The 26,473-nt window shown below is 50.6% G+C and overlaps 1 protein-coding gene across 2 annotated transcripts in view; it reads right to left on the minus strand.

Moving 5' to 3' along the window:
- Positions 1 to 26,047, minus strand: part of LOC106891342 (septin-8) — a 39,657-nt gene extending 13,610 nt beyond the window's left edge. The window contains exons 1-4 of one of the 2 annotated variants that reach the window (XM_014947794.1): positions 25,920 to 26,047; positions 9,153 to 9,267; positions 5,243 to 5,438; positions 4,357 to 4,537 (exon numbers count right to left, since the gene is read on the minus strand). In XM_014947794.1, the coding sequence (XP_014803280.1) occupies positions 4,357 to 4,537; positions 5,243 to 5,438; positions 9,153 to 9,267; positions 25,920 to 25,949 (522 nt within the window). In that variant the 5' untranslated portion in view covers positions 25,950 to 26,047. Of the gene's footprint in view, positions 1 to 4,356; positions 4,544 to 5,242; positions 5,439 to 9,152; positions 9,268 to 25,919 lie in introns of both variants that reach the window. The other variant, XM_014947793.1, reaches the window with a different exon arrangement.
- Between the last annotated feature and the right edge of the window lie 426 nt (positions 26,048 to 26,473).

Genomic DNA, 26,473 nt, shown 5'->3' on the forward strand with positions numbered 1-26,473 from the left:
GCCCCCCCAGCCTGAACAGCGGCTGAGCTCAGAGCAGCCAAACACAAGGATTCAGAGAAATGAGGGGAAAGTCTGCTTTGCCATCTAACATTTCCCAACAGCCAACGCTTCTCGTCCTGCAGAGCAGAAAATTCACAGCAGCCATTCGGTCTCCAGTGGGTGCCCATTAAAACAAATAACCCTGTTTCCCAGCTCGAGTTCTCTTTGTAGCTCAGTGGTTTTTTCCATACTTCTTGGGCTTCCCCCCCACCCCCAAATCCCCCTCTGGTTTAGCACTCCCTAAATACAACAGCATTTACTCACTCCAAAAGAAAACAGTCTTAATTTGCTCATTGCAAATTTATCTGAGAGGATAAATTCCTTCTTTTTCTCAGCTGCCGATCTGGCCTCTGTTACCAAGGACCACAAACCCAGGCAGAACCCTGTCTGCTGCTCACTCCTCTCCTCGGCAGGCTGATGGCCTCATTGCAGAGGTGAAAGGGGCCACGAGCACAGCTGGGTGCCTCGCTGACCTGCCAAGAGCCAAAGAGGCTTCGATCCACCATCTCCCACAGAAAAGGGGTCAGCTCAGGACTCACGGGCCACGCTTGGGAGCAGGATCTGTGAGAGGAAAGCTCTCCCGCCAGGGAGCTGCCATCTGCAGGGCTTTGCACTCCCCAGCCAGCCAGGCACAGGGACAAACCAACACAACAGGAGATTTTAGCCCATTTTCAGTTGGTCTAAGCAATTTCCCCCTCTTGTCCTAAAAAGCACCAGCTCAACCCTGCTTACAGCAGGAGGGGCAGAGCCCGGAGCTCGGCAGGGCTCTCCCAGCAGCAGGAGAAGGCAGGATCTGCCACCCCAGCAGCACTCAAACAAGGTGCAAACAGGTGAATTCAAGTCGCCTCCAACAAGGTTCCTGAGGCTTTGAAAAGGCAACTCAGTCACAGAGCTCACAACCCAAAAGGATTTTACAAGTTGTTGTATTTCCAGTTATCAGTAGCCAACATCCATAGTGTGGAGTCCTGGAAATGGCATTTGAGTGCCTCTTTCTTCTCTCCTCTTCCCTTGAGAGTTCCTTAGTTTTTTTAACTCTTCTTCCCTTGAGAGTTCCTTAGTTTTTTTAATTATTACTGTTTTTATTTTGATTTCACGCATTCCTTAGAAACCCATAAGCTGGAACCCCACAGTTAACAAGTGATATGTGGAGCACCATTCAATTATCTTCCTGTTTTCCTTTCTCTGATTTCGAGCACTGGCACCCAAAAGCTGTCTAAGTCCAGAACGAGCTCATCCCTTTACAATAAGGAGAAGGGATGGAAAAGTTTGGAAACAAGAAACGAATGAGATGCCACCGAACCAAAGTGCATGTCTAATCCTGCCCTCCCACAGCACCTTCCACATCCATTTCTATGCAAAGGCTACAGTACGTAGCACCGAGATTTGTGCCAAATAAACTGATAATACAGTCACCTCCCTGAAAAGCTTTCAAAAACCCAATAAAAGGAAGCGATGCCAGAACCATGCAAGGTTTCTGTCTCCTCTCTCACTTTTACACAAATAACGTTTACCTGGGGTTGCAGGCAAAATCCCAGAGCAACCTCCTTGTATCTCATGGTGGAAGAGCAATGCTCTCTATTTAAAGATCTAGTAATAAAAAGATTAAGTTAATTACTGGAGTGTCATCCCACTGAATGTGACAGGGGTGCAGTGTGCCCTTGACTGTCAGTCCACGTGCTGGGAGTCTCTGCTGGTGCTGGAATTGTGACCAGAGGAAATCTGTGCTTCAGACGAGACAGTGAACTCACAGGCGCATGCAAAAAATGCACCTCATTCTCAAGTCGTTCTGACCACAGAGTTATTTCTCATCTCCAAAAATGAAACTCACAAGAACGTGCCAAAATAAGCCAGTTGGTAGAAAACAATTTTGTTAATATAATCAGGCTACTTGCATTTTCACCCTGTGAAATACAGCTGGATCTTTCCCTGTCTCCAAAGCGTTCCTGAATGCAAGTCCCAGTGAAGCCAACGGGCAAATCCCACCTTGGAAACCAAACAGGAGAGGCCCAAACCAGCCTGAAGTGTCCCCACTGGCCAGTGACCCACCTCGGACCTGTCAGAGCACGAAGGGCAAGCAATTACCCACAGCTCGTTAAGAGCACAGGCCGACTGGAGACCATCCAGGGACAACGACCAGGGAGCCCCAGGATGCCCACGGCAGCGCCCAGCTGGGCCATCACTTTCCAGGGCAGGGCCCTTTTAAATCAATAAATCGTGTTCTCATCTGATACAGATGCAATTTTATTGATCTTATTTATTCATCCTCTCCTTTTCCTGGGTTAAACCCAGTGGAAAGCCAACCCCTGCCAGGTCAGACGTGCTCCCCGCCCACCAGCCAGCCACGTGTCCCCTACCCAGAACCACTTCTGAAGATGCTTCTAGCTCTCGGGCTGTAATTAAATACCCCAGACAACAGCTGCCCAGGAGCTCAGCCAAACAAATATTGTGTTACAGTACAATGGAAGGTTTACAAAACAGCTTTACCCAGAAGGGGTTTTGTAAACTTCGCTCTAGAAGCAAGATTCATTATTGAAATTGTCACACAGATTCAAAACCCTGCCCCACATCTGATGCCACACCACCGGTGTGCTAAAGCAGAGGTGGAACTGGGCCTGGTTCCTACAAACCCCTTGTTAAGCTGGTCTCACACAGCAAAGCACGGCCTCTGATGCACCTCTTGTCTCCACAGGCTCCATTCTTCAGGGATAAAAACCAGGGGCCACCAGCCACATCAAGCTTTCCCAGAGGAGAGCCAGGTTCAGGTGTGCTCACAGGACTGCAGACGTGGGTCAGAGCAGGTCACCGCTCCGCTCGGCCACCGAAACCCCTCGCTGTCACCTGTGGGGAGTTTGCTGACACCCCCTTCCTCTGCACGGATGGTTCACGTGGACTGGGAAAGGCACAGACCATCAGACACAAACCTTTAAGAGGTGCCTGGAAAGCACCTTGGTGTCCCGGGATGACACCGATGCAGAAATGCAACACAAAGCCCCGACACCCAGAAAATATCAGTGGTCTCTCCTCGCTTATTCATCCCCACGTGTGTGCTCTGTGAAGCCACAGCACGATGGAAGCCAAGACGTTCTCAGGCTGCGGTAAGAAAGGAGATGAAAGCAAAGGGCTAAAATGACTTCACAGAGGACTATTTAAGTGGAAGTTTAGACGTATAAAAAGCTTGTGTGCGCACCAAGTTCCCGTCTCTGCACAAGCACAAAGGATTTATTTTGGTACTATGCAAGGACCACATTAAAAGCAGCCACAGGGAGATGTGAAAAGGAGGGAATGCAGAAGGAAAGGAAGAGAAAAGCTTTGCGGGACCACCAGCACCAAGGGGAATCGTGCAGAAGCTTTCCTCCAAACATATTTCTGGGAACATGTAATGCTGGCACAGCACCAAGAGACAAGAGTTTATGAAGGGAAAGTTTTCGGATTCCTGATGAAGTCAGTGTAACAGCCACCACGGCTACAGAGAGCCCACTGCAGTGGGAAGGCAGCGCCTGCTCTGGAGTGGGGCCAAGGAAAAGCAGGCCAACAGCCCCGGGTGGGAGGGCAAACAGCAGGGACTCTGCGTGGGGAACTCTACCCACCAGGAAAGTCCGATAGAGCTGCATGTGGATGACAGCCAGAGAGGAGAGCATTCCCTACATGCAATCCAGGGGGTCCCCAGTTACTGCAGGGTCCCAGCTGCCCTGCCTGGCCCCTCTGTAAACTGGCCACCATCTGCCATCTGGAAGGAACCACCTCACTGCTAAAATACTGCTCCGAAAGACAGGAAATTCTTGCAAAGAAGAGAAGAGATACTGCTGCCACTGGTGACCTTTGAAACCTCCTGCAGCTCCCTGGAAACCAGCTGGAACAACCAAAAGTGTGTCAGAAACCTCCTCCGAGCTACAGGAATATCAGCAGTAACCAGTTAAGTAACCCACTGCCCCCTAAGGCAGAACAGCTCATGCACCAAGAAACAACCCCCAGCTGGACCCTCTCATGACCCACTTTTAGGATTCCTATGACCTTGAGAACTTTTCATCATATTTACATTTTCAGAAGACATTGTGACCTGCTCTCCAGATCATCTGGCACTACCAGCAGTGACAGCTCGTGTACTCTCTGTGCAGCAGCACACATGGCCAACGCTTCTCTTCAGCCCCAGCTCCTCTCCCCAGCTTTCCTGGAGCCCCTTTAGGTACATCTCAGCTAACATGCAGAAAGGGTTCCAGCACTTACACGGGAGGAACAAAACCTCCCACATGACAACTGATATTCACAGAAGCATCACCACTTCCAGAGAGAGGGACCATGCTGTCTCCAAGCCCTTACCTTGCTGTCCAACTTCTTCATTGTCACCAGGTCCAAGGACTTGAGTGAGTGCCCGGTGGGGGTGATGAAGTACAGGCAGACGTGAATCCTCGTGTCATGATAGTTGAAGAGAGATCGGCGGATTTTCAGCTCTTCTTGCAAATAATTTTCAAACTGCGTATCAATGTACTCTACTATCGGCCTGTAACTAAAACCATACAATTAGCAACCTGTACTGGATATCAAAATTAAGATACTGGGCCTCAAAATTAAACAGTTTGAAGGCTTAAGGAGTTCTCCTAGACATACCATGCTATCATTTAAAGAGTAGTTATGACTCAAACAATTTAGCCTCACACCAGGAAAAGTGTGGCATTTACACACAGACCTTGTAATCCAAAGTTTGCTGGAGTCTCCTGAGGCTTAGGCGCTGCCAAGCCTAAGGACAGCAGAGCATGAGAAGATGGACTCTCAGATCAGACTCTGCCCAGATCTCAGGGCTGAGCCATCTGGCTGCAGCAACGCAACTTGACCAAGGAGAGACCTTAGAGTCCCAGAAAGCCTTTACCTGGGGCTTGAGCAAGATGTCTGTGTAATTAAATGAGATGGGCCCAGAGACACCGATTGCTGCCAGAACAGATAATTCCCAACCCTGCACTGGGGACAGCTCGTTAACTGCTGACGCTCCCGGAGGACACCATTCCCTGCTGGAAAGGCCTCCTGTGACCTCTCTTCTTGGCTCCTTGCCCAAGTCCCTCCACAGCCAGCCCTCAGAACCAGAGTCACCGCAGGGAGCTACTCCCTTAACAGAAACCCAGACACCTCCTCCGCACCCCTGCGAGCGGGGCCGCGGGCAGCTCACATCTAAGCAAGCCCAGAAAGGCCGAGCAGATGGCACGAGACCTGCCTTTCGTCTTTATTTATCTGATCCCCAAATCCAACGGCGTCCACGATCGTTAGCTTCAGGTGGACGTTGCTCTCCTGCAGGTCATAGGTCCGTGGCCGCAAGCGAACTGCACTCTCATAGTGACTGGCTTCCTCCGTCTCAAAGGTGGTGTTGAAGAGGGTGTTCATTAGCGTGGATTTCCCAATGCCCGTCTCACCTAGAAAGGGGAAATCATCAGCTCGCTGCAGCGTGGATTTGTCACAGGCACTTCAAAGAACGTTAATTACAGAACAGAAGTAAATTATACTGTGAAAGGTTACTACAAACTGCTCGTGGACAGACATATAATTGTCACAAAGGTAACTGCATTTTGGAAGGCCTCCCATGTGTGATGTAGAGCTAACACAGAGCGCTTTGGTCTCATCTCCCCAGTGAGGATCCCACAGCCCAGCAAAACACACTGTTTTCCTTTCCATGTACCCTGACTTTGCTTGGGATTCTGCACCACAGAAGCTGGGGGGAGCACAATTTTAGTAGAGTCTTTTGAGTCTTCAGATGAGAAGGAATAAAACTCAGCTGCTCCTGCTGACAAAGACTATCTGGTCAGTCCTTGCTGTCCCAAACACAGGGACAGCCCCAGGGAACACCGCAGATCAGCGGGAAGCCAGGTGTTTGGTGTGCTCTGGAGGGGACAGGGCAGTCTGACTATGAGGTTTCCTCTCCCTTCTGTGGGATTTCTGACTTCAACAGGCTTCTCCACCACTTTTTCTCTTTATCTTGCCATTAAAGTCTCTGGGGACCTGCCTTTCTTGAGAGTAGAGATCCCTGTGAGGAGGGAATCTGGGGGTCCCTCAGCGCAGGGAAACGGGCAGACAGCTCTGGACTTGTCATCAGACAAAAAAACCTCTTTTCACAGCAGAAAGGCTGGATGAAGGTTTCAAGATTTCACTGTGCAGCTGAACTTTGGTCTGCCTGGAAGCCTTAAAGCAGCTTGTCCTCCCTCTTCAACAGCCTCAACCCTGCGGTCCCACATGTCCCATTAATAACCATCAAAGGACTAAAGCCCATTCTGCTATAACTCTTTCCCACTCCATCCACACCAGCATCAACCCCGTGGCTCATTTGCTCTCCCCTCTGAAAAGCACTGCCCAAAGGCACAGAGTGAGCTGCTGAGACTTGGCTCTGTACACACAAACTGTCCAAGATGGTCCCATTCTGCACAGACACATTGCAGGCAAGGTGTCTATGCTTTGAGATGATGGGGCCACCTGTGCAGCAACCAGAATTGGCCAAAACAGAGGAAATAAGCAACAAACTCTTCCATCACATCAGGCATAAGCTTCCACAGGCATCCCAACCATCTCAGCAGCCATCAGAGGGAGCAAGAGGTGCTGCTCTGCCCTGAGGAGCTCCAGCAGCTCAGGGCATCTTGCAGCCCAGCCCAGACAATGGTGTTTGCAATTCAGCCAGTTTCATCTCATATTGCTCTGGATTTCTGGATTTTCCCTTGAGTATTTCTGCTTCCTTCAAGGCTGCCCTGTTGCCCCATGGTTCTTCATGCCACGTCAGCCAAGGGGAGACAAGAACACTGTTTTAGGGGAAAACCCAGTGAAACCAATACCAAAATGCTGTACAGCATCTGTGACACCAGGAGCAAAGCATGACCATGTTTTCAGAGGCCATGTTCCACAGTGCATTTTTTTGACAGACTTCAGCAGAGCACTGGGCTGGAGCAGGGCACGTCCGAGGCATCTTCATCTTCCCAGTAGCAGAAAAAAATCTGCCAGCTTGAACCTCTGAGATACGCAGAGGGAGAGAACATGGAGTCATGAGGGGGACAGCAGAGAAACTTGATGGGGAGAGAATAGTTCTTCAAGAACCAGTAGGGGCAAGATTAGAGGTTTCCCATCTGCAGCCCCCCTGTCTGAACAGCCATTGAAGGACGCTTGGAATGCATTACAAACCAAGCTCCATCCCAGAATATTTGGCTCTCGGGCTGTCTGTGAGCCAGAAAGGCTTTGAACTGCTGCTCCTGTTGATGAAACGAGACTCTGACATTTTCCAGATTGGCCTTCAAGGGGCCCCAGTTAAACTCCTCATTCACTGCCCACAGCCCTATTGGCCCAGGGAGCGAATAGAGGCAAAATCCAAGGAAAACATCTTCTACTCATTTCCCAGGAAGTCCATTGTGCAACACCTTTGGCATCGACAGCCTTCTGCTGAGTGCAGCCCCTCTTGCTGGAACCGGTCACCCCTGAGGAGCCCTGCAGTGGACACGCTGATGGGAGAGCAGGATTCTGCTCAAGGGAGGTGCCATGGCTGTTGCCAAGGGGTTTGGGCTTTTTCTTTCCTCAAGCACCGCAGGTTCTGCTCCTCACTGGAGAATAAATATCTCACAGTGGTCAGAACAGGGCAGAGACACACACCACTTCCTACCAGCTGTGGCTAAGAGTCATGCAAGGAAATAAAACCAGCCTGGTGCTCCAGATTAATCTGAAAGGAACCACAAGGAGAACTCCCTACTGCTGCAGGCCACATTCTGCTGTTCGGTTGTGGGCACAGCTGGGAGCAGGAACTGGCAAATAGGGGTACAAATAGAGCTTTTTTTCCTCTTGTCCAACAAAAAAAAAAAGCAGTCATTTTTTCCAGAGTGTCACAAATGGTATGGCCAGGTGAGAATGCAGAGTGTCCATCCTGGTGTCCCCAAGAACAACACTAATTAAAAACATACTACCCTCTGCTGCAATTACCCTTCTTGCTAAGGAATAAGTCTCTGAAGTTGAACTGTGATTTCAGCCCTGCCTTTCACTTGTGCTTGGAAGTGCACAAGTGCATTTGGTACAGCACGAGCACCTCGTGCAAGCTGTCAGGGTCTCACTGCACTGTCTATTCAGGGCCATATTCTCTCCAGGCAGACTGAGGAACAGGCAGGGAGCTGCTGGCTCTGGCTCTATTTCTGCTGGTCCAGCAGGTTACAGTACTTCAGGACTCCTACACAATACAAGAACCAGCCAAAGTAAAAATAATGCTCATCTCATCACTGGAATGAATTGATTTCTAGTACTCTAGCCAATCTGCTAGATCATGTCAATACCAAAATTAAAAAACGAAGAATATAACGAGGTTATTTTAAAGTTGGCCTCTCGCGCCTGCTCACAACCTTCAAGACAAACACTTTACAATCAATAAAACAGAACATTCCCTCGCCCTTCCCTAGCACAGAGATGGTTGTGCTTCAGGCCCTTTGACTCACCCTGGGAAAGCATCCACTGGGCACAGCTCAGACACAAACCTCTTATCCTGAGCTTTGGAGAAATGACCCAGTTACCACCAGCAGCTCCCAGCTAACACACGGTGCCTCTGACTGCATCTACTTGTGCACCATGTTCACTGAGAAGCTGCTCACACCAGCCACCCCAGGCTGCAAAGGGAAATATTTAACTCCCCACATCAAGTCTTCCCTTAATCCTTCCTATTGCAAAGTTATTGCAGTGGAGATGAGCAACACCTCCGTGATGATGGAATTCTTCTGCTTTGACCCACAAGGCCCAGCCACTTGGACCTCCCTGCCGTGCTCTGCAGCTTCTGCACCAGGAGCTCAGCTCAAGGCAGAGCTGGACTGTCCCACGGCCACTTCCTCCCCCCTCACTGAAGGCAGAAAGTTGATATATTAATTCTCTCTAATTTTGGGCTCCAGCAGTCTTGTGAAACAGTCTTGTCTCCAACAGTCACTTACCAAAGTCACAACTCAGAAGCATCAAGCTCCAGAATTTTATTTTTTTTAATTTTTTTTTTTAAGAGTTAGGCCTTTCTGACTTGCTTAAAGTCACCACCAAGCCCCAGGGCACAGCAGGACACACAAGAAATCCTCATCCCACCCTCCCTGTGCCACCAGCTCAGCCCATGTCTGTTTGCAGGGGACCGTGCTCACCCACACAGAGGATGTTGAAGCTGAAGCCTTGGGTGACAGACTTGCTGACCAGCTGATCGGGGAGACTGTCGAAGCCCACATGGCCCCCCAGGGAAAGGTTCCTCTTCTCTTCATTCTGGTAGGGAGAAGAAGCCAGATTAGCAAACCACACAGAGACAGCAAGTCAGATTGATGAAAGGAACCACCAAGCCCAAGAATTAACCACCCTCCCGGGCACTGCAGAGCCACCAACGCTGCCCACAAGAGCTTGTGTTTTGGCACATCACAGCACAAACCCTCCAACAGCCACCACCAACAGAAAAGAGAGGGGAAAAATACTGGTCTTAATGGGGAACTGGGAGAACCAAGCTACCAGGCTACAAAGAAAACACTAGCGTGAGCTCCAACTCCATGCAGCTGGGAGAGATTAGCAAAGGAAAACCCACCACCATGTGTTTTAGCACTCATTTCTCCTCATCCTTTTTTTTAATTTTATTTTCTTAAACCCTCCAGCACTGAATTCAGTTCGACACACTCTGCATTTTTCCCCCCCAACTACTTGATTTTTTTCCTTTGCTCTTGCCATAAGCAGCACGGTCTCTTTCGCTCGCGTGTCCAGGGGTGCTGGTGGCACAGGCAGGGCGAGGAACCCTCTTGCTTCACCATCTGTGACTGCAGAGTTTTCCACCGTTTCTCTGCTGTTCCTGTTCCTGCCTCCCCATATGCACTTTGCTCTTCCTTCTGCCTCCTCTCTCCCCCAGAGGAAGACTAAGCTGATCACCTGTACTGAGACAATAAACATCCACAGAGACAACAGCTCTATGTCCTGCCTCGCACAGAAAGGCAGCCCGTGCCAGCTGTAATTCCAGAAGGGAGGAGGTGACAGAAGGGCCATTTCTCTTTCTAGGAGTTAAGAACAGGAGAGTTTGGATTTGCACAAATACTTCAACAGATGTTGCCACTTCTCTACACAAATAACTGATGCTGTGCCAGCCCAGAGACCAGAGCACCATCCCCACAGCCTCTCAAGAACCCTTATCCTTCCACGGAGGAACAAGGATATGTGATTTCAGAGCGTGATTCATCCACGGTTTCTTTGGTAAATCACTCTGTTTTTCTTAATCACCAGCACACAGTGGAAGATGGGGACAGAAAAAGCACCTGCCCTTTGCCTGGCTCTGGCTCTTCTGTCCGTCCCTGAAAATTCAGACTTAACATCCCAGCACTAAGGCTGTGAGACAAGAGCACACCCTGAGAAAAGCTGGAGCTGGCTGTCAAACTTCAAATTAGCTCAAGAGGAAAATAAAAGAAACGACGTGACAAGCCTGGAGTATTGCTCTGTGCCTGCTAAACAAAACACCAACCTTTGTCCCACTGCATCTCCAGTCAAAGCCTCCTTTCGTTCTGCCTTTGGTAGAACAAACATTCTCAGCTTTGTAAAATAAACCATTTAAATCACAAGAACAACTCACGAGCAGCTGAAGCAGCCCCTGTGCCTCACGTACAAACCCTCTGGCTGTCCCAGTTAGCATTTGTTACCCTGGGCAGCATTTGTCACCAACTTTCAGATGATTTTACCCAGTGCTCTCCCCAGGGACTCCCTGGACAGAAAGGCAACCGAGCGGTAGCTGGGCTCCTGCAATCAATCCCATTGCATCCCATCAGAATCGATCGTGCTCACTAACTGAGCGGAAACAGCAATCATTTAAAGTTTTCCTGTGGGAGATAGGGCATCAGTTAAGGTTTTAAGGTGGCCAGGAGTTTAGGTGAGCTAAAAAGGGCCCCTAAGACAGGGAAACCTCAGAGTTATATTTTCTTCTGGTCATCCATCACCACACGGAGATGCCAAAGCTCAGACTAAGATCTCTGCAGGGACAGACCCTGATGGCAGGATGATTCCCCAGCACACGGAGAACAGAGAGTTCCTGCTGATCCGAGCAGCCCAACCCCAAACCACTGATCTGGCATGGGCTGGTGCTCCCCCAGGAAGGGGAACGCGGATGCTTGTGTCATGGAAAGGGCTCAGAGTTGCTCAGATTTGGTTTGCTTCTTAAGGAGGAGACTGTCACAAGGTGCAGGAGGCCAGCAGCAGGGCTCAGGGGTTTTCCTCGGGTTCTCAGCTCCATCCTCTCAGCTTCTCCTCTCCCCCTGCATCCCTCTGAGCCACCACCTCGCAGAGCTCCAAGCACCAGTTCCCAGCACTGCAATGCAGGGACAGCCCCGCCAGCCCTTCCCACAGCAAGGCACCCCCTTGGAGGGTTACGCTTTGTGTCTTTTCCTTTTAAATCATAAACAAAAACAAGCAAACAAAAACACAAACCAGAAGCCTGGGATGACATTTTGGAAGGGAAATAAATAAAGGCTGCCGATGGCTATGATTAGGCTGAGAGTGCCCGAGGCTGGGAAGAGGTTTCCAGGCAACAGGCAGCGCCACTGCTCGGGATTTTAAAATAGGCTCCAGCTCGGCAGAGCTGCATTGAGAACTCAGTCATGCTCCGGCCGGAGGAGACCCAAAAACCCAAATGCTTTCACACAGGGCTCTCTTTTTCTCTCCTTTTTTTGACATTCTGTCGCTGTCCGGTACGGGCCAAGAATACACTTCCACAAAACCACTCGCCATCTCTCAAAGCTGCTAAACCAACAAGCCAAACTTTGGTGAAATATTTCTGTCAGTGACCTTGAAATGCACAGTTTCCTTTTATTTCTGTAAGCAGCGATAATAATCTGGTTCGAGTCCAAGAGGCTGCTGATACCAAAGCAGAAAACCATTTGCTGTGCTTGCAGTGCGCTCAGCTGTCATTCAGCCTCCAAAAGGATCTTGCTAATGTTGCTGTGTTAGGACAAACAATGGCAGTAGCTGCTGGAAAGTAATAAGACTAAGAAAAGAAAGGGGGAAAAAAAGGAAAGAAATAGAGTTTTTTCTGTTTTACTCTTTTCCTCCAACCCGTTGGGCTCACAAATTTGATGGCCTTGAGAATACAACCAATTTTTCCGCTCTCTTTGGTGCATTGAGCTGCCCTGGAGAGGAACCAACCCACCACCCTGATGAGCAACCACCTCCTGCATCCACCTGCAGCCCACTTGTGAGTCCCAACCCGAATGACAAACGCTTTTGGCCCTCTCCAGCTCGCCCAGGGTGGCTCAAGGACAGCTTCACCTACCAGTAAAGACAACAAGGTCACACTCAACATTGAATTCTTTCCAGCAGAAGCAGCCAGCCTGCAACGCTCAGCATAAATAATCAATCCAGAACACAAACGCCGCAATCAACGAGGGCAGTGGTAACGCAGCAACGTGGGGTTTCTTTGTTGGTTTTATCTTAAGCAAAAGTTAGGAATTTTGATAGGACTTCTTTTTCCACCTCAGGTGCCAGCGATGCCGTGCAGGAGGGGAGCAGGCAGGTTACGTGGCGGAGCTGGATGGGTTTGGCCATGGTGAGAGCCCTGCCCTTTCCAGTCTCACTGGTCCCCACAACATTCCCACCCTCCACAACGCCCCTTCAGAATTAGATCCCTCATCTCACGGCCTGGAGAGACAACTCTCCTGCTTCTTACCCCATCCTGGGGCAGCAAATACCCAGGGGGCTGCCAACCTCTCCCAAAGCCCATGTGGTCATTTTGTAACATGGTAATTAAGAGTCTGGGATGGTTCTGGGTACAAAGTCCCACCATAAACATCCCTGATCACCACTTTTGGGGTCACTAATGGCATCCTGCGATGGGCAGCTACCAGGGTTTTACTGGGAGCCTTTGAACATGTTCTTTGAAGACCTTCTGTGCCTTAAGCTGATCTCCAGGGCTCGAAGCAGAGAGTCAAGAGGATAACTTGTATTTTGAATCTGGAATTTTGCAGGAAACAAGAGTCATGAGAAGGTGAGAGCAGAATTTATTAATCCAAAGTCCTTCAAACATTTTCACAGATGCTCTGGCTGGGCTGAGAACCAGAGTCCATCAAGGCAAGAGGTGGACAAATGGCATCTGGGGGCACGGCCACGGGAACAACAGCCACCCTGGAGGGAAATCAATCTTCAGCTCTGGTTCAACAGCTACGTCACAGCACCCTTCTCCTGGCAGGCAGCAGACAGACAGATGTGCCCTCAGTAGCACAGATGGCCACACTGAGCTGAACACCACCAGAACCAAAAAGAGACCTCCAGACATAGTGCTTCAAACCTGCTCTAAGGCACCAGCCACCCCGGCTGGAGGATGGGACACACTGGGGATGCACAATGGCATGCCGGCCCACTCCTGCAGCCACAACAGCACAAAGGGAACCAAAATAAGCATTTTAAACCCACATCAGCTTCCCAAGCCCATCCATGGCAGGACCACGGGGCTGGGAGGACACAGGGGGCAGCTTCACCACGGGAACGGGCAGCAACGCTGCAGGCAGCTGCCCACAAACCACATCCGGAGATTATGGTACGTTCTTTGGCCCTTTATTGCAAGCAAGACAAGAAAAGGCAGAGAAACACAATCAGGGAGAGCAAATCCAGAGCCCTATAAGAGGGCCAACGCAGTATTCACATAATAATTAGGCTCTTCCTAGTAGGGAGAGGAAATAGAGAAACCCGTGAGGAGGAATGGCACAGGCTACAGCATCATCCCCTGTGCCTACGATCCTTTAAAAAGTAAAAATCTGATCACAGTTTCTCTTCTTCCAGTCTCTTCATGCTTCACCTCCAAATTAGCATCAGTTTCACTTTGCGTCATTACTTTTTTCAGCAACCTCTCCCAGAAAAAGTGACTTTATCGCTGCCTGCACAACCCATGGGGGGTGTCAGCAGCGGGAAGATCAGCTCCACATTCAGCTGCCCCTCAACTGTGGAGCAACTCACTATGCTTTTAGATCTGCCCCTCTTCCCCTTGCTTTCACACGAGGAGCAGTATGAACTGAGGGGAACCTGGATATAAAAGACCATTCTGACATCAGTTGGTAAAAAAAATAATAAAAAAAATAAAGAAGATCTATCAACTTTCAATTAATCCCAACAAGAAATACTCTTTGGTGACACATGCTTGTGTTTTCTGCTTGAGACAACCCTCAGTTTTATTTTCCTGAGTGAAGCAGGTGAAAGCATACAGGTAATCACAAGTATAATTAAATGCCACAATCATAAATGGTGATATTTTGTTTTCTTTTAGGACCTTGGCATGATGGCAGCTGTAATGTAAGTCTTGGGCCCTGCCTCAGCAGACTCATCAGCCTACAAGCAATTTGGGAATACGCCCTGTAAAACCAAGAGCAGAAACCAAAAATCACATGGTTTAGCTGTTCCTCAGCTAAACTGTGACTTGAGTGAAGACTCCTGGTTTTATATGCTGAGGCTCAACGCTTCTCTGTATCTAAGGTGCCTTTTCCCATTTCTACAGCCCAACAAAAGATGAGAAAGATGAAGAGCTGACATTTTCCAAAGCGAAAGAGCAAAGGCCTACAGGGGAAAAGGAGGGGGAACTCAGTTCTTTTTTCTTTCTGCTGAATGAAAAGGGCTAACACTTGGGCAACAACCTTCAACCTTAAATCTGCTTCTCCCAAACGCTCCCTCCAGCATCTCCATAGGCTTTGCATCACCGACCTGGGGTCTCCCTGCTCTGCAGCTCCCCAGACACCAGCCCCACACCAAGGGCAGAAGCACCGCTGTTCCTGTCTTGTTCCAAGAGCTGACAGGCAGCAGTATTGCAGGTCCCTCTCTTCCTGAGCTTTCTCTATTATACATTTTCCACACCCACTTATAAAATAGCAAGAGGCAACAACCCAACCTCTGCACAGCACTTTTCCATAGTGCTTCAATTCCCACTCCTGAGGTGCGCTTTTGTTGATAAATTCCTCAATCCTGGATGACATCTTGACCTTAAATAATACCAAACCCCGCAGGACTTTGCGGCATGGGATCCCTCCAACCTGGGTACAGTCCCTTACCTTCTCACCAGGGCCTCGCAGGGGCTCTGTACACGGGGTACACCCCTGGGCACGTGGTTTTGCACTGTGGTGGCACACGTAGCCGTGGAGTCACGGATCAGCGTGCCAGGCACCCTGCAAAGTGCAGAGCACAGACAGATCCTCTCCCTTCCAATTTACAAATCAAATCAAAACAGAAAGATAAAACAGGCCTAGCAGACAGATTGCAGCTCCCCGATCGGTGTGACTCAGAGAGTGGCGAGAGGAAGAGGAGGGAGAGCTCCCGAAGGCCCTGCTCCGTGCGGCACCTTTGGCAGCGCTCCCGTGGTGGGACGGAGCGGGCACGGCTCCGCACCCGGCACAGCTGGGGACTGCTGTCAGTCACACAGCAATGACTTCACCTTCTTCATTCCCTGGTCCACAATCCACCACCACAACAGAAATTTAATGCGTATTCCAGCGGGGTTTGTAGGACGCTATTCCCTCGTCTCCTGAATGGAAATGCGTGGAATCGGGAATTTATTGGGTCCTGATGCAGGGAGTTTCATTTGCAACTGAGCAGAGAGAGGACTGAATGAGATCTGGCTGTTTGTTAAATCCAAAAAGAGCAAGCTGGTCCCACAACCAGGTCCACACTGGTGCACTGGTGCCATGCTGCCAGCAGCCGGGCTTGCCCAGCCCCTCTCAGACCAGTTCAGGCAGTGGGACACGTCCAACAGTCCCCACACCCACCAAACAGAGAGCTCTGCTTCAGGGTCCTTACCCCAATCCCACAACCACCTGATGCTGAGGGGACCTCCCCCAGACATCCCCCAAACCTCAGGGGGGTGGAGGCGCTGGGAGTTTTATCATAATTTCACAAGTAACCTGAGTCATGGCTGAGTACTTGCCTGGAGATCTTTGGGCAAACAGCGTCAGAAGCCAAATTCAGCTGCTTTGTCCAAGCAGGCACCACTCCCTGGGGCTTGGCCCGGTTTCTGGATCAATGCAGAAAGCTCTGGCAAGTCACCTCTCTCAGGAGATCCTGCCCCATCTCCAACTCCTGGCTCAACAAACGCCACTTGACATTTGCAAAGAAACAGCAGCAAGAACAGACTCCAGTTTCCAAGAAGAAAACATGTCTTTTGCCAAGTTCAGCAGCTGAGGGGTAGGAACTGCAACAGCACACCTGATGTTTGAAAAGCACCTCTATGGTGCCAGCAACGTTCAAAATGGTCACACCCCTAAATATTAACTTTATTATAGTCACAGATTAGGGACTATCCAATGTATCACAGCACCAAAGAACGAGCTTGCACTTTGCAGTCTACTAAGCAGGAAGAGATGGCCCAAGAGAGGGAACGAGACCAGATTTGATGTTGGTGGCACTGGAGAAGAAAGGAAGCATGTTCTCAGCTAGGGCTGACCAGTGGAGATCTTGACACCTCTCAGGGGGAAGCCATGGCACCCTGAATGCCACCTACTCTCAAGCAGATTTGCAAAGTGCAAGCACATACACAACGCTGAAGATTTTCAGTTAATCTCCAGCATGTGCTCCAAACTCCAGATCCCTGCTGTGGAGCGCTTAGTAACAGGCTGGGGGAAGGAGAATGGAAGAAAAGAAAACCAAAACCCTACAGAGGCGATTTTAGATGTGGGGTTTGTGCTGATTTACCACTTGTCTTACAATAGCAACCTGCTGTGCTTCAGCTTCTCTGCTGCCTCTCACTCGGGTCCACACTGCTCCTCTCTCCAGCAATGGCTGGACAAAGCCCTGGAGACCTTCACTTCCTTCTCTTCTCCAACACAGAGCCACCTCTGAGCCATCCCTCCACAGACACACCACCATTCCAACCAGTCCTCTCCAGTTGCCTCACGCTCACAACCAGCTCCCAGCCCACGCCACAGTCTCCCCCAATAAAAACCTCACACTAGAAAAAACACAATTCCCAGCCCCCCTTTAAACCGCTCTCCTAAGAATGCCAAGAATTTTCCCAGACACTCAAGCCTTTATTCATATCCCTCCCGGCTCCCAGCTGCGCTCCAGGCAGGCAAAAACATCCCCGAAGAAATCAGATATGGAGTCACCACCAAGACACGCCAAATCAAAATGAAAGCCACCCTACGTTACAGAGACAAGGCCACGCAAAAGCTGAGGTTGTCTCCTGTAGGGCTAACTAAAGGTTATGTTGCCTGAAGTGATGCCTTTCTTGAAAGCTTTTGGACCCATTTCTAAGAGCTATTCATTAACCCTGAGATGAGTGAGGGCATTACAAAGAGCAACACTCAGCATTTCACAGAATCACGGAATTGTCAGAGTTGGAAGGGACCTGTATAGATCATCTAGTCCAACTCCCCTGCAGGATTGCCCAGAGCTCAGTACTCAGGACTGAATCCAGGTGGGTCTTCAAAATCTCTGGAGAAGATTTGGTAAAACAAAAATTAAAACAAAAAAATCATTGGTCCACTGTCAATGTTTCACAATATCCCACATGCCCCAGGCTAAGTCTCGGGGAAGGAAACACTGCGCTGTAAAAATCCAGCCTGGAACACGCACTGTAGTCACCTGCCCATAAAAAGGTGGACAGGGATCCAAGCGAGAAAAGAAAACTCCTTTTAAGGGAGGAGCTCCTCAGGCAAACTCCGTAACTGCTTTCCTGTATCCAAGCTCCCAGTGCCAAGCCGGTGCTGGGATTCCCAGGGCGCACCTTGTCCCGACATCCCGGCAGTGGGCTGCCTGCCCAGCCAGGAGCAGGGATCCACAGACCCAACAGCCTCCCCTCCTGCACCAGCCCTCTCACTTCAACACCCACGGGCACTGCCTTCAGCCTCAGCAGCCTTTCCTCCTAAAAAAAAGCAAAACAAACCCTACAAAACGTAAAATACAAATCCTACACCCATCTACAGAATCAAATGCATTGGCATAGGCTCAAAACATCAGTTTTTGCTGCCTTTCAGAGCTAAGTTTGAAGGGAGAGGAGAGCTTCCCATCTTTGCTCATACCACACACATCCAAGATGATACTCACAACCTGCGAGTGCAACATCAGCTTTAATTTTCTGCAAACAAACTGACTGTTTCTGGCTTGAATTCCTCTCTGACTCTTTACACTAAAAGCAAAATTCCCACATGCTTCCTGTTCTTAAGCTGTTATTTAGTTATTTCCCTATAACATTTCTGAAGCCTAATTAATTAATTGTGAGGTCTTTCTTAATTAAGAAAGGATTAAACATGAGTTTTGTCCCTATCACAAGCCCCAGCTGAGAGTTTACCAAGGAGCAAAACAGGATTTGCCGGGCATTATGCACACAATGTTCTGCAAACATGAATGTTGCCTTTGAGAATAAGGAAAGTTGGTTAAAACCGAGAAAACTATGGAACCAAAAATGAGAGACATTTCCTCCAAAATGACCTTAAAGGATGAGAAAGTTCAGCTTTTCGTCAGCCTGAGAACTCCATCCCCCCATGAGCTATTCAAATCCAAGAAAGCAGAGTCCAAAACACAAACATAACCCTTCCTTCAGTCTGTTTAAAAAGAACCCAAAATACAGATAAGCAAGAACACACCAGACTACCCCAGCTCGTTTCTTTTCAAAATTATTTATCCAGAAGGTGCTGAGGCTTTTAATTTAATGGAATTTCTCAGTTAACCCTGGCAAGGGCCTAATCTTATCACCTTATCTAGTAAGAGACTTTCCCAAGTTCACCCAAGGCAGCAGATGTGTTCCCAGCTTGCGCTCAGCTGCTCCAGCCAGCGGGACCCCTTCCCTTCCCACTGTCCCACCACGAGGAAGAGGAGGGGACACCTGGCAGGTACAAATGGCCATGGGACACTGCCAAGAGAGAAACTAAGTGAAACTACCCCTAAGCAGTGACATGGAAAAGGCATGGGACAGTTTAAAAGAAATGTCAAAGAGGGGAAAAGGATCTGGATCCTCATCACACGGAACAAGCCAGGCTGGATACCAGCCACCAAGATTATTTGTTTTAGTTACCACTTAAAATAAACATCGCTAATTCCCACATACGTTTCCAGAATTTATTGCCCGATTACAATAAATACTATTATTCAGTATATTTTTAGACAAGGGAACGGAGATATAAAGGGAACCTAAGGGGTTTGGTCACCACTGTAGGCTTTTTCCCAGTTTGCCTCATGCAACCATCTCGCAGCATCTCCACACACGGCATTTCCAGCCACTGGGACCAGTCTCCTTGTGACACTGCCTGGAAGACACCAGAAAGAGAAAAGTTTTCCATATCCCAGCCACTCCTCTCCAAGAGCTAAACCAGAGTCATCATGCTAATAAGCTGACTGCTCTATATCCTATTAACACACGCCTCCAGAAAGCCTCAAAGTGTATTAGCACAGAATACCTTTAATCTGAAGACTCAAGGCCATAGAAAAAGGCAAGAAAACCTCTGTCTCAAATAAATGTATAGCAAGCAGATGAGCTGAAAGAGCTGTTCATTTTGTATGAAGCGACAGAATAAACCTAAATTCACCACCACGAGCTGGAAACATCTTTGCTGCAGAAGACGGCGGAAGGAGAGTGTTCCTGGGAGCCCGACTCTGGCGGCCCTTTTTCAGGCAACCTTTTTTCCTGCAGTGGAGCTGAAAGCCAGGATCAACTGGGATTAGGACCTGAGGCCTGGAGCAGCCCGGCTGTAAGCGGGGTCTGGACCAGAGACCCAGCAGTGTCCCTCTGACCCGAGCTGCCCTGCGATGGCAGCGCTGTCCCGGGCACCTGCAGGAATATATATGTTATTTAAACGCCACAGGGTCGCTCTCCTCTCCCAGCCACCAACCTGAACAAGTGGGAAGGTTCAATTTTCCAGCAGGAACCCCACAAGCTCTGGGAACGTGGTTCAGGCCAGCCCACAGCCCTCGGACCAGTCCTGCCTCTCCTGCTACAGCCAGAGCCAGCCGAAAGGCTCCTCGCCTGGGGAGGACTCCGGGTGCATTCCCTGCATGTTTCCTCACACACGTAATGTGGTGGTGGCACGGACTCATCACGGCACCTCAGGCAGCGGCGAGGAGAGGACGGGGGCAGCCCCGAGTCCCTCGATGGAAGCCCAGCCTGGGCTCTCTCACCCCACAGCTCCCTGTGACAATCTGGTTTTGAGGCTGTGGAGCTGGAGGGGACAAGCACCCCGAGGCAGGAGTGCTCCATGGGAACATCTCTTGTGCTGTCTGACATCTCTGGAATTCCATGTGTGTGGGAGACGGATGCTTTTTGGCTTCACAAAGGAATCTAAACATCTAAACAGAGTGATGCCCCCAAAACCCCCTACCCCATCCACGGGCCCTGGTCAGCCACAAGCCGAGACCAGTGACCAGGGATGGATCTGAGAAACCTGCAGTTCCCACTGATGCTGTTCTCCCCCAGCCCTCTGGAAATCTTCAGTGTCACCCCTTTTTTTGGAGGGTGCAGATTCCCGTCTGGCTCCACCTTTTGCATCCACATGTACCCCATCCACAGGCCCTGGTCAGCCACAAGCTGAGACCAGCGACCGGGGATGGATCTGAGAAACCTGCAGTTCCCACTGATGCTGTTCTCCCCCAGCCCTCTGGAAATCTTCAGTGTCACCCCTTTTTTTGGAGGGTGCAGATTCCCGTCTGGCTCCACCTTTTGCATCCACATGTAAATTTGGAGGTGAGCGGGGCTGCTTAGAAGAGGCTCTGGAAGGTCCCGGCATGTGGCTGGGACTGAGGAGAAGCAGCACCTTCAGGATGTTTTTTTCCTCCCTAGAGCTGCTGTGGGAGCAGAGACGGGCTCTCCTGGCCACCTGATGCTTTTACAATGCACAAGTACAAATGCAAAGCTTCAGGTATAACCCCAGAGCTGGCTGCAGCTAGGCTGATGGGGAGGGGAGAAACAAGCAGGCTGTGCATGAACACACACATCCCATCTCACCAAAACACAGATATGGGACAGGACAACGCTATTTCTAAGGGCTGCAGCCAGTATGAAACAAGCAGGGCAGCTCCTCCCAGCCACAGCCTGAAATGTGCCCAGCACACGTTCTGAATAATCAAAGCTAATCACAACAAACGTGCCCCTGCCCCACAGAGGTGGGGTGGAAAGAGTGTGCCCACGCCCTGCACGTCTCCCTCAGTCCCACGGCCGCCCAGATTCCTCCTCTTAATTGCACAACCCGGGAAAAGCCAGTTCAGCATCACGCCACTTCTTCCCCTCCCGAGCTCCGAGCCGAAGGAGCAGGAGGAGGGAAGGGGATGAGCACGACCCGCTGCTCCTGTGGATGGACAAACATCCCAGTCCCTTTGCACGGTGGTGCCTCGAGACGACGGGACTGGGGACAGCGGGGGCACCCGGAGACAGGGCTGCGCCTCTCCCCGCAGCTGGCGACAGCACGGGTATTCTGCTACAGAAGATAATATTTAGGGAGCTTTTGGCCTTCCAGCAACGCTGGGGACTGGCTGACAGCTGCCACCGCAGCGCTGACGACGAGCCCTGACACCAGGCCGGCCTCCTGAAAGGGAGTTATTCTTCAGGCTTTCATTTGTTTTGCCGCTGGAGAGGGCACACGCGGCTCCGGCGTTTGCCAGCTCACGTCCTTCCACCCACTGCCCGGGCGCTCGCTGCGATTACGAGCGGTTGAGAGCGGCTCCGGAGCTCCCACGCAGAACAACATGTTGCATCTCTGCTGCAAGAGGAAGAGATGCTCCGGATTCACCAACAGCAACAGCATCACAGCAGGGAATGGGAGAGGGAGGGAAAAAAAAACAACACAACCCCAAAAAAAAATTAAAAAAAAATAAAAATCTTTTTCTGGGCAACATTTGTTCCCAGCGCATACATTCAAAATAAGTGTTTAACTGCGATGGACTGTGGTTGAGCTAATTGGTCCTGTGGTTGAAACAGTCAGAGCTGGCTTCCTGTCTGAGCACAGGCGAGCCTCCCCGGGAGGGATCGCGGGGCTCGGAGAGGCAACCACCAATTTGTTTCCTCCACTGGAAGACCATTTTCCCCATCCTTCTTTCCCAAAAAAAGCATACGCTACAGGCAGAAGAGCTGGCCAGGGCAGGGAGGGAAAGGGCTGCTCCCGCTGGGCCCGCTTCCTGGTGCATGTTACCAGCTTGGAGAAAAATCTGTCACTTCTGTTCCACCCTGCATGGGGGATCACTTGAGTTTTTCCAGGCTAAAGGTAAAATAATTGAATGACAAAAACAGACAAGGAAATTTAACCCTGGAACTTCCAAATGGTGCTGCTTGGCTGGGAAAAAAAAAAAAACCCAACAGGGCAAGAGGAATGTCCAAATCCAAACAAACCCCAGTTTCCACTGGAATTGAGCCATGGAAACGTTTTCCTTGAGAGTTTCATTAAAAGAAAATATAAGCCTATGCTTAGGACCTGCAACTGCTCTGCCCCTGCCACGGCAGACAGAGCTGTCCTCAGCCCACCCCTCCTGCCCATCTTTCATGGACTGAGGTGTAACACCGACCCCTCACACGCAGGGCTGTGCAATCAGCAAGAGAAAACACGAGCGTACAGAAAGCAGCAGAAATGCACAAGGTTTATCACAACCCAGGCCTTGTGGTAGGACCAGGCTTGGTCCAAAGGTCCTTTCTCCTCCCGCAGAGCCCGGAGCAGGACACAAGAAAGCAGCCGTGTGTAAACAGGTAGTGCTCCCACGAAGCTGCCAAACTGGCCAGACCCCCCCCAGCTCAGCACCTCGCTGTGACAAAAAAATACCCACCACTATTGTCTCTTCCCAGCAAGGAAGATGTTGTTCAGCTTTTCTGCTGTATAAAGTGGTGTTTTTTCTGTCAAGGCCTTCTAAGGGGCATTAATTTACAGTGAAGCTACCAGGAGAAGCTCTAGATACCAATCACTGACATGAAGGGGCATCTTCTCAGGACCACAGCCACAGCATCCAGGTGTCACCATTCCCAAATCCCCTGTCCATGCACAAGGTCACAGTGTGCACACAAAGCAAACAGCGTGGCATTTTCAGAACTTGGGGCACAACATTAAATTCTTATTTCAGCCCAACCTTAAGGCCAAGGACTCCTCATATGCACGTGTTGGAGAGCACGCGGCTGCCTCATTTAGAGACCAAGCAATTGCCTTGGCATCTCCACCTCAGACAACGGGTTAATGCAGCTCGTTAAGAGACAGCATTTCGGGAGGTCGACAGGTTTTATTTAAAAAGAGAGAAAGCAACAGATTTGGGGACTTGAAAAAGCTTCTCAGAAGCAACACAGTCTTACAGTCTCGGTCTCACATCTCATCCCATTTATTCTCCTACGCATCTCCCGTTGCTTCTCCATCGCTTCTCCTTCCAGCTTTTTGAGCTTCCTCCAGAGCTTCTGCATTTTCCTGCTGCATTTCACGCGCTTTCTGGCTTCCTCTGGCACGTGGTGGTTGGGCTGTTTCCCGCCCAACATACCAACATCTCTGCTAACACTGCCAGCGTCAGCTCCAGCACACGGCCATCGCCTGTGCCAGCTCAGCACCGGCCAGAGCAGGCAACGGAGAAGCTCTGAGTTTTGATTTATGGAAGTATTTCATAATCAAACCAAACTTCAATGAAGACAACTGGCCTCGGGTATCCAGAAGCGATGCCTGCAGACCAAACTTGAACACAGCAGTGGTGAGCCACTGTCCCAGGGCAGAAAACTTCAGTCTCCAGGCTCTGAAGCCAATCTCTCTCACAAGCCCCACATTCACACAAACAAAGGCGGTCTTGAGCACCGCTGGTGTGATCCTGCTGCCTTAGAGGCAGATTTCTATGGGCCAAGCTTCCTTTCATTCGCTTTTGTTGGTCATTTCCAACAGCAGCACTTCAAGGGAACTTTATTGTGCTGGAGACAGAGGCGTTCTGGAGGACTGCACAAGGGAAGCGTGCATCTGGGGAGTTTTGAAAACACATTATCCAAACCTAAGGGTCACTGCATTCCAGGATGTCAGTGTCAGCTGGACGCTTATAAATAGCTTCACCAATCCAAACAGCATGACCTATTGTATCTCAAAAACCTCCTTCGGAGGCTGTTTCAACATTGCTTCCCACTGCAGATCCAAACAGCTGATAAAAATAAATGAATTTATCATCACCTCTTTTTGGCAGTAACGAGCTATTTCCACCCAGACTTCATGCTCAGGAAGCTAAGGCACAGTGACATAAAAGTGGCATCAAGCAAGCTGTAGAGCCTGCAGAAAGAACAGCTGGGAACACCTTCATCATGAGGTTCCTGTGATACTGCTGGAGGAACAGCCTCAGAGCTGAGACATTCACCAAGGATAAAGGAAACTGCAGCTGGGACAGTTCTCTGCCCTACACCAAATGGAAAGGAGACACGGCTCTCCCACCCGATCTGTGGTTCCAGGCAAAAGGCAAACTAGTCCCAAGCAAAGACCAGCACAACCCAGAGGGATCTACTGGGCCCTCAGATCCCTCTGCGCTCACCCTGGCTCCCCGCACAAAGCGGGCGGATTTTCTCCTGATGGAGTTGGGCACCAAAGTCCTGTTGGAGCCCAGCCACTTCACTTCGGTGCCCAAAATGAGAGCCAAGCACCTTTGGGAACTTCCCCCCCGCCGCCTTTCTTTTTATAAATAAAAGTGACAGAATATTTACACAAGTTCACCAAACCTTCAAATACGCACACCAAAGAACACAAGATTAAGTTTCATTGTCTCCCGGGCTAGGCAATATCTTAGCTCCTTGTAACACCTATGAAAGTTTGCAGAGACACACCAAATTAAGGTTAAAAGTATTTATATATGATATAAACACAGAAAGAGTTGTCATGAGACAGTTAAGATGTTTCCATTCCCTGCCACTGAAGCTTTACCTTAATCTGCTCTCCCAGAGTCTCAAAGCATTGGCTTTCCCAAATAAGAGCCCACAATCAATTTTCCTTTATGCAAGTCTTAAGTAAGTTACAGTCTTGCAAATTCATTCTTGAGCTGGAAACTTTTGGGCCAGAATTCAAAGAAATGAAGCAGAGTTTGAGATTCTTGGCAGTAAGTAGTTTACAGAGAAAACAGTAGCAGGGACTTGTTTGTGCTCAAACGGCATGCCTATAATTCAGACATCCACCACTGCTGTTCCCATTTATTTAGCAATATCACACCAGACATTTTTGACTTTTGAGAGCTATGCTATTTAGTGCGGTAAAGATGTTTTTAGCCCCGAGAGGCTGCGAGACGCATCACCGAGCTATTTAACGGGAGCAGCCTTCCAACGACAACAAAAAACTCAAGCCTTAGACAAAGAATAGTTTGAAGCTGACACAGATTTTAGCCAGATTGACTTCCGATAGCAGTTATACAACATGTGAGCTGCAGCGAGGCGGCGGTGCGCGGGTCACGCTCCATATTTGCCGTACAGCATTCCTCAGACAGCGGCTCACCGCTCACCCTCAAGGGTTTGCTGTGTTTGAATCAGTCTGTCTCTCAGGCACTATACACACACCGTTAAGTTACTCGCTGTTTCAGTGTTTGGTTACCACCGGTGTGTAAACAGTTCTCATTTAGGAAGGTCTGACCCCGTTCCTTCCCGCCCCTGGTTGCGGGGTGCGCTCTGCCCGCAGGGACGGGGACACCGGGCACCCTTGGGGAGCGCCTCCCGCACCCGAGCAGAGCTCACGGAAGGTCTGCGTTACCGGTTTCATCATCACACCGAGCACCGGCGGCCTCGGAGCCTCCCAACCCACGCCGGGACCTTCCCGCACGGACTCTCCCCGCACCGGACACCGGTTTCGCCCCTTTCCCAACGCCGAGCCCCCCTCCCCGCCTCCGCTGACCCACGGACAGCCTCCCCCGGCTGCCGGGGGGATGATTTTGGGGTGGGTTTTTTTCCCCACGCCCTCGAAGGGGAAAAAAAACCCACCCAACCCAGCAATCCTCCCCCCCCGCCCGAGGAGAGAGGGGCCGGTGCTCACCGAGAAGCGCTCCAGGTCGGTGGCGGCCATGGCCGGGGCTGGCGCGGCTCTCCCCGGCGCGGCGGGATGCGGCTGAATGGATCCAATATGGCCACTTCCTGGAAACTCCCCCCCGCCCGCCGCAGGCGCCGCCCGCCGGACCGACAGACCCACCGGGGGACGGGCACCGGCACCGGCCGGGGGCGGGACGGGGGCGGGGGCGGACGGGCTGCGGCCCGGCCCCTTCCCTCCGCCCTCCCGCTGCCGCAGCCGGGGAGCGGGGCCGGGGGAGGCCCCGGGGGTCCCCGCGTCCCCCCCCAGCCCCGGGAGCGGGGGAGCTGCGGGGAGGGGTGGGAGGGGGACCCGGCCCCGGTGCCGTTCCGTTCCGTTCCGTTCCGTTCCGCAGGTGGGGGGGCTGGGAGAGCCGTGCGGGAAACCTTAACGCAGACATTAGTCACTGAATCACAGAATGGTCTCGGTTGGAGGGGACCTTTCAGATCATGGAGTCCAACCATCAGCCCAGCACTGACCAACCCACCACTCACCCGTGTCCCGGTCTCGGTTGGAAGGGACCT

The sequence above is a fragment of the Calidris pugnax genome, unplaced genomic scaffold (assembly GCF_001431845.1).
Source record: "Calidris pugnax isolate Ruff unplaced genomic scaffold, ASM143184v1 scaffold27, whole genome shotgun sequence".
NCBI classification, from domain to species: Eukaryota; Metazoa; Chordata; class Aves; order Charadriiformes; family Scolopacidae; genus Calidris; species Calidris pugnax.